A 20,161-nucleotide genomic window follows, 5' to 3' on the forward strand; every position below is an offset into this window, starting at 1 on the left:
ACGTGGAATGGATTGATCAGACGGATCGAGAGGAAGAGGCAGTAGCGATGGCAGAAGAGGTTAGAGCATGGGGAGACTTGTTTTAGGACCCTAAGAGAGAGGGATTCAAGGATGATGAGGATGACAAGGATGAGGATGAGCCTCAGGCTCAGACACAAGAAGAGAAGATGGTGCAAAATCTTCCATGACCCATCTTAGGCATACACATAGGAAGCTTGCACAGTCGATTGATCAATGTATAGGCTACATAGAGTCTTAGTCTTCTAGGCTCTAGCTTTGATTTTGATATATGTGTTGAACTTTTGATTCCATGGATTTCATAGTCCATGGAAATTGTAGACATTTGATAGTGACACTACTCATAATTCTAATGTATTATTTAGGTTACTTTATTTCCTTGAAAATTTTGCATTTATGTTTATGTGATCAATGTAAACTTGTGTATAGTGCAAAGTAGCTTCTGTTTATCTCAATTATTGTGTCTTTGATGTTAATTACCAAAATGCTGCATGTAAAAAGTTTTAAATTTTTAGAAATCTTTGAATTTCTTTGATTTTTCAATTTGTTGAGATCTTAAAAGTCTAGACATTGAGTTCGAGTCCGAGTCAAAAATCAGCATTCCAAAGTCCTTAGCAAGTTTGAGTCTTGTAACTATGTTCTATTCCTTCTTTCTTTTACATGCTATTGCCTTATGTCAAATAATTTTGCTTAGAAAACAATTACCATAAATTGATGAGTGCCTTTGAGAAATTGGTTGCCTAACTGAAGGTCCTTTTGTAGATGTTCCTATGTCCTACACCTTGCTTGTTACTTCAAATTTCACTTCAGCAACTTCCTTGTCTTTACCCTTAATGTTCCGATTTGAAATTTCACAAGAGAAATTCTTCAATCTTCTTGCATGCATCCAGTCATAGTTTAAGATCCACAATATTTTCTTTTGATTCAATTAGTCTTAGTTGACCTCTTTGTGTCTTGCTTTGAATTTTCTGAATTTTCTCCCTTAGTCTAGAAATAAAAGCATTAGCTTCCTTGATGTTTTCTTTCAATTACTCATTTAAAAATTTTGTGCATTCCATATCATCCAACATTGTCTCCAATCCTTCATCAAAGTAATATTCTCTTGTCATCTATTCAAACTACCAAGATCACCCTCAAGTGGTTAGTTCCCATCTATAAGGCACCAAGCTGTGATACCAGTAGTTGAACAAACTAGATGACTGAGAGGGGGGTGAATCAGTTATCATAATACAATTTTCACAAATAATCCAAGTAGTATTTGATTATTCATATAGATAAGATAGAAATAATCAAGAAAGCACATAAACACCATACAACATGGATACCAAAATTTATGTCGAAACCTAAGATGGGAAAGAAAACATGAAGAAGCTGATTCTCATGAATATAAACACCAATTAAGGTGATTTTTACAAAAAGGATCACCGCCAACATGCTCATGGCAGGTAAGGCTCATTGCTAGTGGGCTAACTTCCCCAATACAAAACCAAATGATTACAAAATAGTCTTATAGACAGTATTGAACTAATAATGTTACATCTGCATATGCGTGAAGCCACAACTGTCTAAGGGTGCAATATCAACTATCTGCAGCAAATTTGTTTGGAATATTTGGTTAATCTACAACAATCTCACAATATTGAATACTTCTTGTCACTAACTTCAACTACTTCTCTATGCCTTATTGCATTACCTCATAAACCCTCAAACCACCTTTATTTATACACTTTGCTACATACTTACCCACTCAGATCCAAAAGAATGTTTTATACATAGTTGAAAACTTAGTTTCAGTAATATTACAGCTGACCCAAATTTTTTGAAAATCTCAAAATTGCCTAAAGATTGGCAAAAAATTCAGCAATAAATCAGTACTTTTATTGAACATTTGAAAATATATAATTTCTTTGTTGTATTTTCTGGGCAGATTGTGTTATAATTTTTGCATCAACATTTCGGATCACACTCTGTGATCCATCATCAGGATGAGAGAGAATTAGAACACAATCTACCCAAGAAATACAACAAAGAATTTTGATGGATTGTGGAAAACTACTATCTACAATATATAATTTCTTAAAACATTCTTAAAAACAAACACATACAAGCCCAACTTGTAGAGCATATAATGATCTGAGATATCCACCATATATTAATCAAAGTTTTGAGTTAAATAGTAATTCATAGCAATTAAAAACTTAGTGAATCAACATAGTGATAGAATCATATCTCAAAAAATAAGTACGATGTTGGAAAACGAATAAGTTCAATATATATAGAAGTCAAACTCCACGAAACTACAACTTCTGAATCCATATTAAGTTCAAGTTTCCGTATCAATGAAAACTCGAAGTAGAAATCATAAATTGAGTCTACAAGTAAAGCTCAAAAGAGATCATTGTTGTTGTCTGGGTGGTGTTGAAGTACTTGCAATCGCAACATCCTCAACAAGTGTCTGAATAGGTGCCTTAGGCTCAATAGAAGCCTCTAATGGATGACCAAGCTCATGTTCCTCTTCACGTGCTGCCACTTCTACATCCCAGTCATTTGCCTCCATCTAAAACTCAACTAGCTGCTCACCAGTCAATAAAAAATAATCCACATGCTCATCTACATCATCACCATCAAGAGGAGCAAATCCAATCTATTGAATATGGATCAATGCCACCCAAGTCAAGCGCTTCTGAATCAACTTATTGCACTTCTTTGTGGGTATGTTCTCAAAAGTAATCTAGTTTCTCTCGCAACTAGAAGCACTATGGGCTTCGATAAAATTTGGATGGCAAGCTTTTGAAGATTAGGCATTGTGGCACAATAATTGTCCCACCACGGAACTACAAGGATTAGATAAGTCATTTATAATGTGGTGAAGATTCTAATAAGCTTAATGAGCGAATTAAATTTTATAAAAAAAACTAAACACATGTTCTTTTTGTTCCTAGTTGTAGGGTGTATTCCTATCTTTGCAATTAGGTGAAGAAAACAATAGCCCCTCTTCCCTCTTGTAGCTCTGTAACTCATCATGTACGAAGTCTCGAAAGTCCAAATCTACAACCAATCTTTGAATACGTGTGTTCAAGTCAATTTTAACTTCTGCATCTGCTCTAAAACTTTCAAAGAAATAGAACTTGGGGTTCAAGTAGTACGCAGTTGCATGAATATGTTGTTGGAGTAGTTGGTTCCTCCTACGATCGATTATGTTCCATATGGGTCTATATTTGGTCTCATTTGACCTATATTGATGTTGAATGGCCTCTTTGGCCTTATGCATGACATTATATAGATACCCCATGGGTTTTTTTATCTCCGCCCACCATTTGTAGAACCTTCACCAACTATATTTACATTTGGACCAAATTATAGAAAATCAGCGAATTACGATATTGTTGTCCTCAATTTTGGCTTCACAAAAGTGGGGCAACCCTACGCAATTTTCTTATGCATTCGTAGGTGCATCCTCTTTGTTTTAATGTGTCGATAGGGTATCATGGAACAATTTGTTATCCCTGAATTGTACTCTACGTGATCCTATCTCTGCATTCTTTTTTAAGGTTTCTGTTGAGTTCAATCTCAAGTTGTTTGCTAGTAAGAGTTTTTCTTCTCTAACTACAAACAGTCAATTTTTGGCAATCCTTCATGTCATTTCTTCATTTTTCAATAGGTGCAAAACTAGTAGAAGTTATATGCTGATCGACACCATACAGAGTAGAGCTTCAAGATAGGTGACATGATTTATCTTCGTCTCCAGCCATATAGACAGAGCTCCCTGAAGAAAAGTGGGTTAGAAAAGCTTAAGTCTAGATTTTACAAACCTTATTGCATCATCTCGAGGGTTAGTGAGGTTGCTTACAAGTTGGATTTACCTGGTGATAGTCGAATCCACAATGTGTTTCAAGTCTCGTGCCTCAAGAAGGCAATTGGTCATCAGGTTGTACCATTAGAGGGCTTGCCTCCACTTGACAATGAGGGTAGACTTGTATCGAAGCCGGCAGAGGTGATTGAGACTAGGGAAAAGAAGTTGCGAAACAGGTCTGTCAGAGAATATCTAGTCCACTAGAAGGATTTATCATATGAAGACGCCACTTGGGAAGGTGAGTCTATTTTATAGGATCTAGCATTGAGATTGCTTAAGGGCAAGCAATCCCAAGAAGGGAGGATTGTCATGTCCCCTCTTTCACACTAGTTCTTTTGGCGCTTGGTTAATCTATCTCCACATCCGGATAGATTAACGACATTTCCAGAAAGGATGCCTACCAATCACATGAGAAGATTTGTCTTAAGTTCGTCACTTAATGTATTAAAGTACTTTAATAAAGTTTCACTTTATAAAGTGACTTAAGTGACTAGAAGATGAAATTGGTGTTTTATCCCACATCTCTTATTTCAACACTTTTCCCTCACTTCAACGTTATAAATAAGAGGCTCAATCTTGGGAAAGACACAACAAATGAATATATGAAAACTCTTCAAAATCCTAATGGTCGCTTAAATTGTTACTGGATTGTTCTTAAGGACCAAATCCCTTAAGAAAGTTGTGATACTAGACACAAACCTAGTATTCACATACAATTTTTGACGTAACAAGGAGTGGATACAGTTTGGGATCTACAGCAAATAGCAGATTTTTGATATGGAATCTCGTAGAGGAGATTAAGTCAAATTTGGGTACGTACTTTGCATACTAGGCAGGGGCAACAGTCATAGATTGACTAATATCTGCATAGCGGAGCAAGAAGGCAGTAGTAAAGGGAATTTATCACAAGCGGACAGAACAAAGATAATCAAAAGAGCAAATCATAGAGATAACATGGCATTCAGGAAAGTCAATATTAAGCAGTGTTTCAAAGCTAGCATCAGTCACAAGTCGGGATTGGCATTCACATGTTTGAAGCGGCAATCATGTCTGAATCGGAATAGAGTCTGGAAGATGTGAAGGCATTACTGTTATCTCCAAAATCTGCACCCTGAAAATTTGCCTTAAGTCCTAAAACTCGCAGCGATTTTGGAGAAACATGGGATCAGCCAAAAGTTGTGGGTAACTTATAACTTGGCTGAACCTCAGAATTCTAGGCTGGTTCCTGTATGATATATCTTAGACCTTACTTGTACTAATGGAGAAATGAAAAATTTCAGATGGAAAAGGGTAAAAAGACAACCTAAAACGCGGATAACCTAAAGAAATAAGGTAATATACCAAGATTGATAACACAGGATACTGCTATAACTGAGACACAATGAAAAATTTGACAAGACAATCACAAGAAACCTTATTTGAAAATCTGCTAATTCATATCAATAATTTAAGAGAAGGTTTATGAACTTGAAAATATACGAATGGAATTTGATCACAATCGAATACATCAATAATTGAAACACAACTCAAAACCTATGAACAAGTATTTAGATAAAGAAGGTACAAGATAAGACATCATTCAGAAAGGCCTATTATTAAAACACGATTTGAATAACATCAATCACCTTAATGCACACAACTAAATCTATCAACTCCAAAACTGGTTCCAATGAAAACTTTATTTTCATCAAAGGTCCTCAAAACAGTACATCTGCATAATGGATCAGAATCATGGAGAAAAAGGAAACACTAAGGATGAAATCACATAAGCATCCTCTCTCAAAATCTGAACCCCTTACTCAAAAATAAGAGTATATATAAACAATACAGCTGCCTCAAAGCAAAAAAGCTGGGTCGAAATAATGAGTTAACTCATTATTAAAAACCACTAAAAATTCCAAAATCATGCTCAAAATACCCCAAATTGAGGTTCCACCATCCATGCATGAGAAAAACTAGAAAAACTCCCCAAACTACCATAAATCACTCCATAATGCACTCTGAAATCTTCAGTCTGAACTGTGCCTCTAAAAATCAACTGCAGCTGCCCCCTTGAATTTTGGCATTTAAAAATACCAACTTCGCTTTTACTTGTCTTGACTCTAGACTTTATTATTATTTTTAATTGCACGAATGTTTATTATTTTTAATAATTGATTTATAAGACTATCAATTATAAAAATAATAATTACAATCTTTTAAATATTTATGCAATTAAAAAGTAATAAATAAAATAAAGGTAAGACTTGATTAAGAGTCTATTCCTTTTTACTTGCCTTATTCTTATAATTTGCAATTTAAAATTTATTATCTTTAAGTTGATCATAGAATGAATCAACTTTAAAGCATAATAATCTAAAACAAATATATGCAAAAGTATAACCAATAATGCAAGTCGCATTATAACAAACCCATGCAAAAATAAATATCTCCAACTCCTCTTATATGTGACCGGACCTGAAAGTTTATCAAATGGAATTTAAGGGATTCATAAAAGAATTTGAGAGTATTATGTTGTCATTTGGAGTTATGAAACTTTGCAAGCGCCAAAATAGGGTTATTCTGAAACCCTTATTCGACTAAAGCTCAGATTTGCGATTTCTCTTGTTGCTGGAGAAGCCATTTTTGCTGTGTATTGCACTTTCAATTTTGATGCCAGGTGCATTTTGACTGCTGGCATGAGGTATACGTGGTCTTTTAAGGTGTCGACTAAGGGTTTGATGTTATACCGGCCAAAAGCTGCTCCTCTTGAAAGCTGTCATCTGTCCTTTGCTGAGCATTACCTAGACGCTGCTAAACTTATTTCATGTGCTTGAAAACAAGAAGGAAAAACGTGGACGTCTACAGCTGAGTTGTAAGAGATCTTTCCCTCTTCTTTTCTTGTGAGCTTTCTTGCTTCATGGTTATAACAAATCACATGCCGACTGTTATTTTTTGTTCTTTGAAGAACACATTTTGCTATTTTTCTCTTTTTGAGATATCTCTGTGAGCTTGCTGGGGTAACTTTTTACCATACTGGTTTTATTTTGGAAGAAAGTTTGTAACACCTGGGCGCCACATTTATCTCAGATCTGCAATTTTCTATGAGGATTTCTACTTTTCAGAAATGATAGACGTAGCCATTTCATTTGCTGTAAAATAATCTGCTGAACTTCTCTCCTTAGGATTTTTATGAATCGAACACTGTATTCTCCACATGAACGAATGCTACTTTTAATTGAATTCATTTTTTATTACACCCAGGAACCAGATTTTTTGTTTTGTCTTTGCTGAAAATTACATTGGCTTTCTATCTTGGTCATATCTACTGCGTATCTCTATGTCTGAAGATCTATCTTACTTTGCTGAAAGTAACATTATTTGCTTTCCTTAAAAGATGTATCAGATCTCTTAGTAGTTTGCTTGCTGCTGTTACAAAATCTTAGCAACTGTTATCTTTATTTTATTTCAAACCTGTGATTTAATTCTGAAAGTAGCATACTTCTTTTGTGATGTCAAATGGCTTCCTTTTTCTCTCATGTTTCGCTTTTTCACTCTTACTTCTGCTGGTTACTTATTAAGATAGTAACACACCTGTTGTCTTTATTTGGAAGTCATGCCTAGATTGCTTACTTTACTTTGTAGTTTGAACTTATGCTTCCTGTGCAAGAATTAAAGTCTCTACTTCTTTTGCTGTTATATCTCGAGTGTACAAGCAATCCTTGACATGCTTCTGTTGCTGTTTCACCAATTAAAGCAAAAGGTTTCAAAACTAATATAGTTTGTCCCTTTAATACTTCTCTTTTTCTATTATTCATATGCATACATATCAATCCCACATGCTAAGCTTATCCTGTTTTCACCAGTTTTAAAAAGTAAAAGGTTTCAAAGCAAAATGAATTGTCCCTTTTATACTTTTATTTTTCGTGATTAATCTCTCTATGTGCTGATGTATGTCTATATTCCATTGAGATGAATAGCATGCAAAATGATGAAAGTGAGATGAAGTGAGCTATCAGCGTTGCTTAGATCCATTGGATCTAACCCTTTCTCTTTTGTGGACGCAGGGACGCAGGGATTGGAAGCACGAGAAAAGCAAGATACGGAACAACAAGACGGTGGATGCAGATGGACATCACTTCACCAGTCATTACAAGCAATGACTGGTGCCCATGACCTTTTTCTCCTTTTTCTCTTTTTTCCTGTTATTGATTTCATTAGGGTATAGATGTATGTCAGCACGTAGAGACTACTCTCACAGTCAGATGTGTGGGAGAAATTTACTTTCAGCATTTAATTTCTGTCATGACTTGCTCCATCATGCAAATATTGAACATTATTTCAAAATGAATAAAAATACTTTTCTTTGATGCATTTTTCGAAAATTACTTGAAAGTAATAAGCATGTATTTTCCTTCATTTGAACATGTGTGAAAAATGAACAACAATTACATTGGTATGTGCGGTGGATTCCGGGCACAATATGCATTTGCAGACAATAGATTGGTTGAGTCTCGGTAGTGGCGTCGGGTCTTATCTCCACTTCAGGTCCTGACCACCCTTAGCATATGTAGAAATCACGGGCCTATTATCTCTTTCCTCCACCCGTAAGTGCTTAACTTTGCATATTAATATATCGAGTACTGGAATGTAATTCTGCCATCATTTTAGAAAAATCTTTATAAGAAACGGTGGCATGTTATAATGTGTTCATGTTATTGATTCTATATTTTAATGGAGTTCTGACCTATCAGTATTAGTTCAGAAAGGCAGTAATTTTGGGAATGCAAATTATAGTTTTTCTTAAGACTAGTTCATATAGCAATTGTATGACGAAATGTTCATAGCCAAGGTCTATAATTTGAACCCATCCAGTAGAGTTGCATTACATCGGAGTAAAACCATTTGGATCACAAATTTGGATATCAATGTTAGCAATGCCAAATAATTATCTTCAACAAATTTTCGACACTTTCATGAATCAGCTACTGAAAACAATGACGAAAAGGTAACTATAGTTGTTTTGGTCAAGTTTCAGAAGTGTATCAGCTATAGATCTTTTCTCTTCTATTCTTCTTCTGGGCAATGAGCCTTCTTCCAGGCAGTAACCTCTCTCTCTAGTAGTGAGCCTTTCTACAGTGAGCATTCTTTGTGAAAATCAGCTTAACCATGCCACCCTAACAGTTGAATGAGGATTAGGACCAGTTAGTGTGGGAGAACACTTCTTCTGGCATTTACTCGGTGGCCTCAAGGTACCAAGCTCAGTTGAAACAGGATTCCAAACCAATACAAGCAAAGGCCTGGTACCCTAGCCTTATTCCTAAAATCAAAAATTTCTTTTGGCTTTTCCTCCAGAATAGGGTGCTTACTATTGACAATCTCATCAAAAGGGGTATGTACATTCCTAATAGATGCGTCCTTTGCAAAAACCAGGCTGAGACTGTGGATCACTTGTTTATTCATTGCTCTTTCACAAGAGAGGTTTGGTCTTTTTTCAGCCATGATTTCGGTTTGGACTAGTGTGCCCTTGCTACAATTACTAAATTCCTGAGGCAATGGGATGACTTGTGGAAGGGCTCTGGTCTTCAAGCCATCAGTAAATGGGCTCTGCCTCACTTTGGTTGGGGAATACGGAAAGAACACAACAATCAAATATTTAGGGAAGCTAGCCTCCCCACCAAGATTGTGTCAGGTAAAATTCGTAATGCCCTTTTGGAAAACTACCTTTTCTGCAAAGGTTCTAACCCGTTTGCAGGAGACAGTAGGTGTAGTAATGCCACAAAGAAAAGAAGAGAGGAATGTCAATGGACATTTCCCCCTATGGGTTGGCACAAAGTGAATTTCAATGGAGTGGCTAAAAGAAATCTGAGGCAAGAAGGCAATGGTGAAGTGATTCATAATTGCTACAGTTATGGCATAGTAGTGGCAACCTTCCCTCTAGGGCACCAAACCAACCACTTTGCTGAGGTGTGTGCTAACCTTCAAACAACTATGTTGGCTAAGGATATTGGTGTTAAATGCCTTTGGGTTGAGGGGGACTTGAGCAACATCATAAAAGGCCTACCTCCATCCTAGTCAATCAAGAATTTAGTGGAAGAAACCAAACATATCCTGCTCACTTTCAACAAGGTCCACATGTCACATGATTATAAAGAGGCCAACTCGGTTGTCGACTGGATGGCCAACAAGGCGGTCAAAAGGCAAATGTCATACAGGTGGATTAATGGTGACGGGCTTCCGACAACAGCAAAAAGCATGATAGAGATTGAGAGAATATAGGGGAGGACAAGAAATATTAAGAGTAATAATGAAAGGTTAATTTGTTAGAATCACATTAATTTTATTGAGAGCTAAACACGAGTTATCTTAATTGGGAAGCTTTTTGGCATGCTTTATGGGTGATTGATAAGCTTAATTACTATTGCATTCCTGAGAACAAAGGAAAGCTTTGTTTCAGTGAGTTTTATATGCAATTAGTTATTCATTATCGGATGTTGTAGAAAATTTCTACTCTAAGCAACAAGATGGTGGATAAAAAGGCATCGCAAAGAGCCAGAGGATGAAGCGGCGAAATAGAAAAGGTGGTTGAAGGTATGAGAGAAACTGAGGGATGGTGGCATTTCCAAGTTTGTTGAGAAATGGCATGGCTGGAACCCTACGGTTATAGATCTTATGGTCACGTCCTAGAAAGATGGAAAAGTTAAGATTCACAAGGTTGATTTTTGGGTAAATGAAGGCATCATAGCAGAGGTCACTAGCACCCCTACCGAGGGAATCAATTTCTTTAGGGACAAAAATGTTTCCTTTAATGCAGTGAAAGATTTCGATAAAGATGCTAAGGAGATGAAAATATGGTGAAGACGAGAGCATTCTATGAACTAGATTCAATTTAAAAACTCTGGAGGTTCATCCTGAGGGTGAATATTTCTTACATTATGCTTGATACAAGGTATGATAGAATCCGTACCCATCACTTTGTCATCCTTAACCACTTTAGGTGTGTCACGAAAATCTCCATACCCTTCTACCTCTTTTCCTCAGTTAATAAGAATATTATGGGTTACAAGAAGAAGTCGTATGCTAACCCAGCTTTCCATGAGGGCATGTTGTTACTAATCTATGAGCACTTCAAGGCTTAAACCCATGGCAGATCTATTGCCCACAAAGTGGAATCCTCAGACGACATGGAAAGCTCACATCTCCCTTCTAATACTCAGGATAGTGCGGGGGAGGTGGCCAAGATAATTAAGGATTTGGGCAAGCAAAAGAATAAAAAGATTGGGAAAGGCTTGGCAGGAAAAAGTTTCAAGTTTGAGGTGAATTCAGTAGAGGATTATAATGAAGAGGATGAGGGGATGGATACAGAAGAGGAGACTGTTGTGAAAGAGGAGGGTACTAGAAAGTTTCAGGCTCACAGGAAGGTGGAAAGCCCAACAAAGAGGAGAAGGGGAATTGAAAGTGAAGATGATTAGGATTCTGGCAAGGGTCAGGAGACTAATCCCACTGCCCAAGTGGTCAGGAAAGAGGATTATGGTAAGGAGAAAACTACTATATCTTTCAGCTCCAAGGGCAAGAAAATGGTTTGAAGGAACTTCGAGTCTCGGACTGCAAAGATGGGCATTGTTAGAGAGACTATACAACCTAAGGTCTTAGAGGGGATGATGGAAAAATCCATTTGGAAGAACTGATTGATCTGGCAATGGTGGTTCTCAGTGACAATGCCAAGGAGGTGGGGATGAATCTCCTCAACAATGCCCGCAATAGCATGGTGGATAACTTCAAGTCAATCAAGTAGATTTTCCATGAAACTGAAGAGTTAAAGAATAGGGTAATAGGGCTAAAAGGGAAGGAAGGAGATGATGGGTCTGACAGAATTGGTATTTTGGAAACCAGAATTATTGAGATAGATAAGAGATTGGATAGGATGGAGTGCACTCTTCACAGTTCGGCTAACCAGAGCCTTAATATTATCAAAGGATTAAATGATAATATCATAAAAACATAAGCAATGATGGAGGTTGGTACAAAAGGGAAAGTTGACATAGTCAATGAGGAAAACAGGGCTCCTAAAGCAGATGCCAACCCCTTGGATGAAAGCCCGAGCTATTAAGCGAGACCGAACAAGAGGAAGAGGGACAAGGAGCATGCTTCAGATGAAAATCAGCCAACGACTAAAGCAACAGAGACAATGGAAAAGTTGGAGCTCAAGACAACTGAGCTGGTCAAAGATACGGTACTCTGATTTGTTCTCCTGGCTTTTCTGTTTTTCCCCTTGTTTTTTAGTTTAGCTAGGTTTGCCTGCTCCTGTAGAGGTTGTTTTGTCTTAGGACTGGTTTGCGGCCTTCCTTGACCTGTTGTTTCTTGTTGTTCTGCTTTATGTTCTGAACTTTAATTCGGTATTATTTTGTTAAACTGTGGGGTTTCTAGCACCCGTTAAAACCTGTTTTACTTAATCAAAAACAATTGTTAATATAGTTGAGAATTAATCTTCTCCATGCTTTTTCCCTTAGCATGGTTTTCCGTGTCAATCTAGGCTTTTTATGTGCATGATGGTTTTTGTTTTCACATGCTCCTTTCATTTTTGTATCATTCCATCATTGAAGATTAAATATAAGTTGTTGTGGTTCTATTCATGGAAAGGTTTATGAGTGTTATAGATAACTAATTCTTGTGCATTTAACATTATCATGCTATATAGACAAATAATTCTTGTGCGTTTAACATTATCATGCTATGTTGCCTTGAGTTTTTTAAATATGGGAACTCTTCTTGAGTGTCTAATTTTGTCAAGCCACTTGGGGGATGACTAGGGGACAGCAAAGAGGACTAGTGTGTAAAATATAGGAAGAATTTAAAATATTATAGAGAAATTATGAATGTTCATATGATTACATGGATGGAGCAAGCGTATATACATCATAAAACCTCAACATATAACATCTAAGGAAATCTGAGTATTTTTAGGTTTGTCATTGTTATTTTAGGAGCCAATTTTGTTCTATGTTTTAGCACTTTAATTAGTTTACTTGAGTTACTGATTTTAAATTACTCTTAGCATTGTTTCTTTATTTTGGGCAGACAACAGTTATTCATTTTTTATTTTATGCTTTATTAAGGGGACATAACAGATATTTAATTTATTTTTATGCTTTATTCAGGGTAGAGAATAAACATTTTAATAGTTTCTTCAAGATAAAGACATCTAAAAAATAAGACAGTATTTTTCACCATTCATTACACCAAGTTGTTGCCTATTTAGTACCTTAACATTCACTAGTTTGTCTCAGAACTACAGAACTAGAACTCCAAATAATAGAATATTTGAGCCGAAAGTGTTATATTTTTTTAGTTTGAATTTTTTTTCACAATGTTCTTTGCACTTTCAGAAGTTTGTGTTTGCAGCTTATGGCATTGAACTACAGTTTTGATAAAGTAATAAATCAGATAATTTATTTCCAACAAAACATGCAGAATTTGCATACTATGTGCTGAATTTGCATAGTATTGTGGACAAATAAAATGCAATGGGCAGTTGGTCTTTATGTCGAGGATGGCTAGCTGTCCCTGGTGTAAAGCACAGCTATGTCCACTTAATGGGGAAGTTTCCATTTTATTTGGCACCAACTGGGGATGGCAGGGGGACATACCTGAAACATTCCAGAAATGGGGTTACCAATTGAAACCCTTGGGATGCATTTCTAGGTTTCCTTTCTACTATGTATGGATAACATGCAGCTCAATATATGTTTGCTCTTTACTTATTCCATAGAAAATAGAGAACCTACATTTGAAATATTAGAGCATAACTAGTATAAAAAGAGTTATATTGCATTCAAATTGTCAAATATTATGACCATTAATTTTGACATTTTAAAAATGCAAGTGGGCCAAAAATAGAACATAGAATTTTCCATAGCTATCATTTGTGTGCAAATAAACTAACCAATTTGATGTACACCTACTGTCACAAGCTCAGGGCATAACTAATTGCAAATATGCATTGATGAGGATACCTAAATATATGAAACATTTTTTACAAATTTGCTCCAATGAAAACAGTAAAAAAGTTTTATCTATATAGAGGGATATGCTACGAACCATAGCTTGAAACTGCAACACCACGAACAAGCCTGCTCAACACGATAGTCAAGATTAAAGTGAATGAATGAAAATTCATGTAGCTAAAAGTTTACACTATAATTTCAAATTTCAGCAAATGCTCAATTTTAATTTTCTTCTGTTGTCAAATTAATATGCAATTCCTTTTCTTTCCAAAATTTCAGAATTGATTTATAAACTTAATCTTTGATAAGGATTCTAATCTTAAGAAGGGTTTACTTTTGTGTACCATACCACAAACTATCTTGTTAACATATTTATGACAGAAGAGGGTTCTTTTTCTATTTAGGGCTATTTTTATATGAAGTTATATCTAAGTAGCTTGCTTAACAAAACTATGGTAGCTCAGTGTTCCATGATTATTAGCTTCTAGCCATTAGCTTGCTTTAGAAACTATACCAGCTCAAATTGACAAAAGTTAGTACGTTTAACAATTAGCTTGGTTCACAAGACAAATAGGTTCAGGTATTTATATTTATTAAGTTATTGGTAGTAGTTTCCTAAAGAAGCCATTTCAAGGAATTATCTTGTCCATGGCAGTAGAACAATACCATGGGTGAAGCACTACTATGTATTAAAATATGTAGTTTTATGTAAGGACACATGGTTCTAACACTAACAAACACTTAATTGTTTCAATTTTGGATGTTTGATAATTTGTTAAACACCCTTTGCATGCAAGCTCTAATACCATGTAAAGTCCCCATTATAATTTAGGGTTTTACTAATAATTAAATATTAAATATTAAATAAATAATAATAAAATAAAATTAATGAGTAATTAGAATTCAATAAAAATAATAATAATAAATTAAAGTGATAATAATGAATCTATTATTATTATAATAAAATATATATCATTAGTGTAATGATATATAATCAATACGATAATATAATGAATGGTTATGAAGCAATAAATATAAGTATTTATAATTATTAATATATATATATTAATATATTTGGGTATTTAATAATAGAATATTATAATTAAAATTATAGTGATATATTTGTTTGATTATAAACCAAATAGAAATATATATATAATCGAAGTGATTTAATGAATAGTCATGATCTTTCATCCACACATATATTATAAGAAAATAACACTGCCAAAAATTAATGGAGAAAAGGAGATATATGGATTTGGCTCTACAAAAAGAGTTTGGTATAAGGAATTTGAATATTTTACGTATGAACCTAACAAGGGTCATTACAATTGGTATTAGAGCTTGATCCTATCATCCTGTAAGGTGGGCCTAAATCAGATTTATCCTAATGCTAAACTATAGTTGGAGGAAAAAATATTTGAAAACAAAGGTGTGTGCATACTTTTGTGAGGTTTTACTTGGAGGCAATGCAGTGGATGTTTATATTGAACTTGTGGGCAATCGTATGAGCCCTGGAGTTTGAGGAGAGCCCTTTCAGCTTCGTAATGAGATATATACCTATCAAGGATCAATTCATAAAATGTAAATATTCTGAGACAAGTATATTCAGATTTGTGTTAGAATTGGGCAAAAACCTTAGGACAGATCAATGATATCTTTTTAGCTATTCACAAAACAAGTTTCCAGCCTTGAAGGACTCATAGTTCAAAGTAAAACACTATATAGTTGCACTACATATGGATGGTATTGATGGAACCCAAAATTAGTCTCCATTCCTGACCAGGAAGAGCTAGCACTGGATATAACATCTCCACATGAAGCCAAAACAAAAAACATTGCTGCTCTAATAGTAACTACAGAGATGATATGGGCTAATGAACTAAAGAAGTAAAGGCTCTAATATCCTTCACGCACACACTAGACTTGTATATTCTGCCTAAAGAGTTTTTATCAATAAACGCGGTAGAAACAAATGAAGAAGAATGTCAAATCTACAATATGAAAAGCAATTATGATCACATTGTAACGGTTCTGACAGAGGAATGCGAAACCGCTCTGATTGTGCAGTCCAATCATTGCGACTCTTCCTCTTCTCAGCCCTTTCATCTTCCATTGAATGTGACTAAAAGAATATTTATAACAGTTATTTGCTGTTGCTCATGGTAATGTGTGTTTTATCTAATAAGAGAAAATCCCCTGCTTGAAGAGTGGATGTAATCCAGACTGGCTGGATGAACCACTATAATTTCTATGTCTGTTCTTGAATCTTTGAATTCTGTTTTTTGTTTTTCAGTTCTACTTTGTTTCTGTATCTTTTTATTTTAGCTCAACAATTGGTATCAGAGCTTTAAGCTCGTTTGATTTTCTAGAAATTGATAAAGATTTACAGACACCATGGATGAGGCGGATAAGTGGAAAATCGAAAAGTTTTCTGGGCAAAACTTTGGGCTATGGAAAGTGCAGATAGAGTCTTTGCTCATCAAGCAAAATTTACAAGCTGTGTTGCTTGGTAAGGCAAAGGGAAAAGGATCATCGACAGACAAAGAATGGGAAAAACTGGATTTGAAAGCAAGGGCAACGATTTTCTTGGCACTCTCAAGTAATGTGTTGTTTAACGTTTCAGCTAAGAAGACAACTAGAGAGTTAGTTGAGAAATTATCTTCATTGTATGAGATACCTTCTGCTTCGAATAAAGTTTTCATAATGAAGAAGCTATATAATCTGAAAATGAAAGAAGGGGGAGTAATGTCGAATCATCTGAATGAGTTTAATACATTAGCCAGTCAGCTCATTTCAGTCGGTATACCATTAGATGATGAAATAAAAGCTATTTTATTATAATGTTCAGTTCCGAACAGCTGGGAAGGCGTAGTAATGGCTGTGAGTACTTCAATAGTAGCCAAGAACAAACTGAAATTTGATGAAGTCACAGCTACATTACTTAGTGAAGACATTCGAAGGAAACACCACGAATCCTCTTCCGAGGATGCTCTAACAGTTGTGAGTACATACAATAGAGGAAGAAGTCATGAAAGAGGTAGAAATAACAATAATAAAGGAAGAGGCAGATCGAATCATCACTCCAAGTCTAGAGGAAGAAATGGCACCTGCTGGTTTTGTGGTAAACCAGGCCACACCAAGAAGCAATGTTGGAATTACAAGAAGGCTCAAAATAAAGTAATTCAAGACGGTGTAAATGCTGCAACTGATGGAGCTTTGGTACTTGCAGCTGGTGACATGGATTCAAGTTCATGGGTTCTCAATTCCGACGCATCCTTTCATGCTACTCCATGTCGGAGTGCGTTCACAAATTACCACAAAGGTATGTTTGCTAAAGTTTTTCTTGGAGATAACAAAGAGTGTGACATTGTTGGCAAAGGAGATATTTTATTATCGCAGAAAAATGGCAGTCAATGGCTTTTAAAGGATGTTAGGCATGTTCCTACACTTAAGCGTAATTTGATTTCAGTTACTCAATTGTATACACAAGGCTGTAATGTAAATTTTGATCTTGATTCATGGAAAGTATCTAAAGGTCAATTAGTTTTGGTTAAAGGTAAGAAATCTGGAAGTTTATATGTTTTAGAGTGCAATAGTGGAGTGGGAGCAGCCATGGCGGTTGTGGAAAGTAATGCTGAATTTTGGCATAAGAGGCTCGGTCACATGAGCAAAACAGGTCTTGAAGTCATGCTTCAAAGAGACCAACTTCCAGGTCTTAAATCTATTGATTTGGAGTTGTGTGAGCATTGTCTTTACGGCAAGCAAAATCGCACTAGCTTCGTAAAGACGGGTCATGAGAAGAAATCTTCTCCATTAGAACTTGTGCATTCCGATGTTTTTGGTCCTACGGAGGTAACTTCTCTTGGTGGTGCTAACTATTTTGTCACATTTCTTGATGATTGCACTCGAAAAGTTTGGGTTTATATGTTGAATAAGAAATCTGAAGTATTTTCAAAGTTTAAAATTTTTAAGGCTATGGTGGAAAATCAAATGGGAAAAAGGATTAAATGTCTACTAACGGACAATGGTGGTGAGTTTTGCTCTTTGGAGTTTGATAATTTTTGTGCAAATCATGGTATTCGGAGGATTAAAACAGTCCCTTATACACCTCAAGAAAATGGTGCAGCAAAGAGGTTGAATCAAACTATCTTGGAAAGGGCTCGATGTATGTTATCTAATGCCGGTTTGGGGAAAGAATTTTGGGCAGAGGCATGCAATACAGCAGTTTATTTAATTAATCGAGCCCCTTCATCATGTCTTGATTTTAATATTCCAGAAGAGAGATGGATTGGTAAAAGAATTTCATTTTCTCATTTACGAGTGTTTGGTTGTGATGCGTATGTTCATGTTCCTAAAGAGCAGCGAATGAAATTAGATTTTAAATCTAAAAGATGCATATTCTTGGGGTATGGTGAAGATCAATATGGTTTTAGATTGTGGGATCCAGTAGTTCAGAAAGTTGTTCGCAGTCGCAATGTTATTTTCAATGAGAAATCATTATCAGGTTTGCAAATTCTAAATCATCCTACTGATTACATTCAATTTGATTTATTTGATAATGGGGGACAAAATAAGAGGACTCCTCGAGTTACATTTAATCCTACTCCTAGTATTATGTCTTCACCACAATATGATCTCCCCACTTATACAAAATCTGCATCTTGCTCAATATCTAATTTACCTCTATCTACTAATTCTCCTGATGCCATTGCCACAGAGCATTACAATTTATTCCTCAACACTCACTGGCGGCAGTTCTCTGCATCTGAAATTGATATAGAGCAAATTGCTCTACCAAGCACTACACCCATCTCGTGCCAACACACCATGCCTCTATCTCTATTTTCTACACCGCTGCATACAGCTGAACAGCCGCATAGCATAATGTCTCCTGCACAAGACGTTACCTTTCAATCCGCAACATTGCCAGTACAACTCGATTTTGATGGTCCAATTCAGTCGCAAGCTCTGCAACAAGGGACCGATGGCGTCCAAATCAAAGTTAGAAATATAGATCGAGCCATTAAACAAGGAGATGCCCATACAGAAGATATCAGTGAAGTCCCACAACCAAGGAGATCTACCAAAGATCGAAAACAACCTCGCAAATTTGATGATTATGAACTTTTATTTTCTTTGTGTTCTGATCAAACAGAACCACAGACTTTTAAACAAGCTTGCAGTGATTTAAATTTGGTACATTGGCTGGATGCTATGAATGATGAAATAGAGTCATTAAATGCAAATCAGACTTGGGATTTGGTTCCTCTTCCACCAAATCGTAAAGCTCTGAAAAATAAATGGGTGTATCAGATAAAAGAGGAGGATGGAGGACGTAAAAGGTACAGGGCCAGATTGGTAGTGAAGGGGTTTGCTCAACAAAAAGGAGTGGATTTTAATGAGATCTTCTCTCCAGTAGTTAAAATGCAAACCATTCGTTTGGTTTTGGGCATGGCAGCAGCTTGGGATCTTGAGCTTGAGCAACTCGATGTCAAAACAGCGTTTCTACATGGGGATATTGAAGAGGAATTGTATATGGAGCAGCCAGAGGGATTCATTAAACACGGGCAAGAGCATTTATATTGCAGATTAAAGAGGAGTCTATATGGGCTGAAACAGGCTCCACATCAATGGTACTTAAAATTTGATAACTTCATGACACACGAAGGATTCACATGCTGTGAATCAGACCCATGTGTTTACTACAAAAGGCTTTCTACTGGTGAGTTTGTGATTTTACTACTGTATATTGATGATATGTTGACTGCTGGAAATAGCATGAGAGTTATTCAAGAGCTGAAGATGCATTTGGCTCTTCATTTTTCCATGAAAGATTTAGGGGCAGTGAAGAGGATTCTTGGGATGGATATAATCCATGATAGACATAAAAAAGAAATTAGATTATCTCAAGAAAAGTATATTCTCAAAATTTTAGAAAAGTTTAATATGTCAAATGCTAAATCGGTTGTAACTCCATTGGCTGATCATTTTTTATTATGTTCTAAGATGTGTCCTACTCCGGAAGAAAAATCTGAGATGGATGGTATTCCTTATTCTTCAGCAATTGGGAGTTTAATGTATGCAATGGTTAGCACGCGTCCAGATCTTGCTCATGCAGTGGGAGTCATAAGTGCTTTTATGAGTAATCCAGGTAAAACTCATTGGCAAGCAGTTCAATGGATTTTTCGGTATTTGAGAGGCACTTCCTCTCATGTTTTATGTTTTAATAACAAGACTCCTTATATTTGTGGATATGCTGATTCTAATATGGCTGGAGATTTAGATAAAAGGAGGTCTACAATAG

The 20,161-nt window shown here is 35.8% G+C and overlaps 2 protein-coding genes across 2 annotated transcripts in view; one reads left to right on the top strand and one right to left on the bottom strand.

The window, feature by feature from the left end:
• Positions 1-20,161, bottom strand: part of MSH5 (MUTS-homolog 5) — a 364,768-nt gene that overhangs the window by 16,524 nt on the left and 328,083 nt on the right. The window contains exon 31 of the mRNA XM_089831617.1: positions 13,949-13,980. Coding sequence (XP_089687743.1) covers positions 13,949-13,980 — 32 coding nt within the window. The remainder of the gene's footprint in view (positions 1-13,948; positions 13,981-20,161) is intronic.
• LOC149556975 (uncharacterized) overlaps positions 1-20,161 on the top strand; it is a 363,967-nt gene that overhangs the window by 16,275 nt on the left and 327,531 nt on the right. Inside the window, exon 2 of the mRNA XM_089831618.1 lies at positions 7,918-8,016. Coding sequence (XP_089687744.1) covers positions 7,973-8,016 — 44 coding nt within the window. The 5' untranslated portion in view covers positions 7,918-7,972. The remainder of the gene's footprint in view (positions 1-7,917; positions 8,017-20,161) is intronic.

Source organism: Cupressus sempervirens, chromosome 5, assembly GCF_028749045.1.
Source record: "Cupressus sempervirens isolate cs-2001-9-10 chromosome 5, ASM2874904v1, whole genome shotgun sequence".
Lineage (NCBI taxonomy): Eukaryota > Viridiplantae > Streptophyta > Pinopsida > Cupressales > Cupressaceae > Cupressus > Cupressus sempervirens.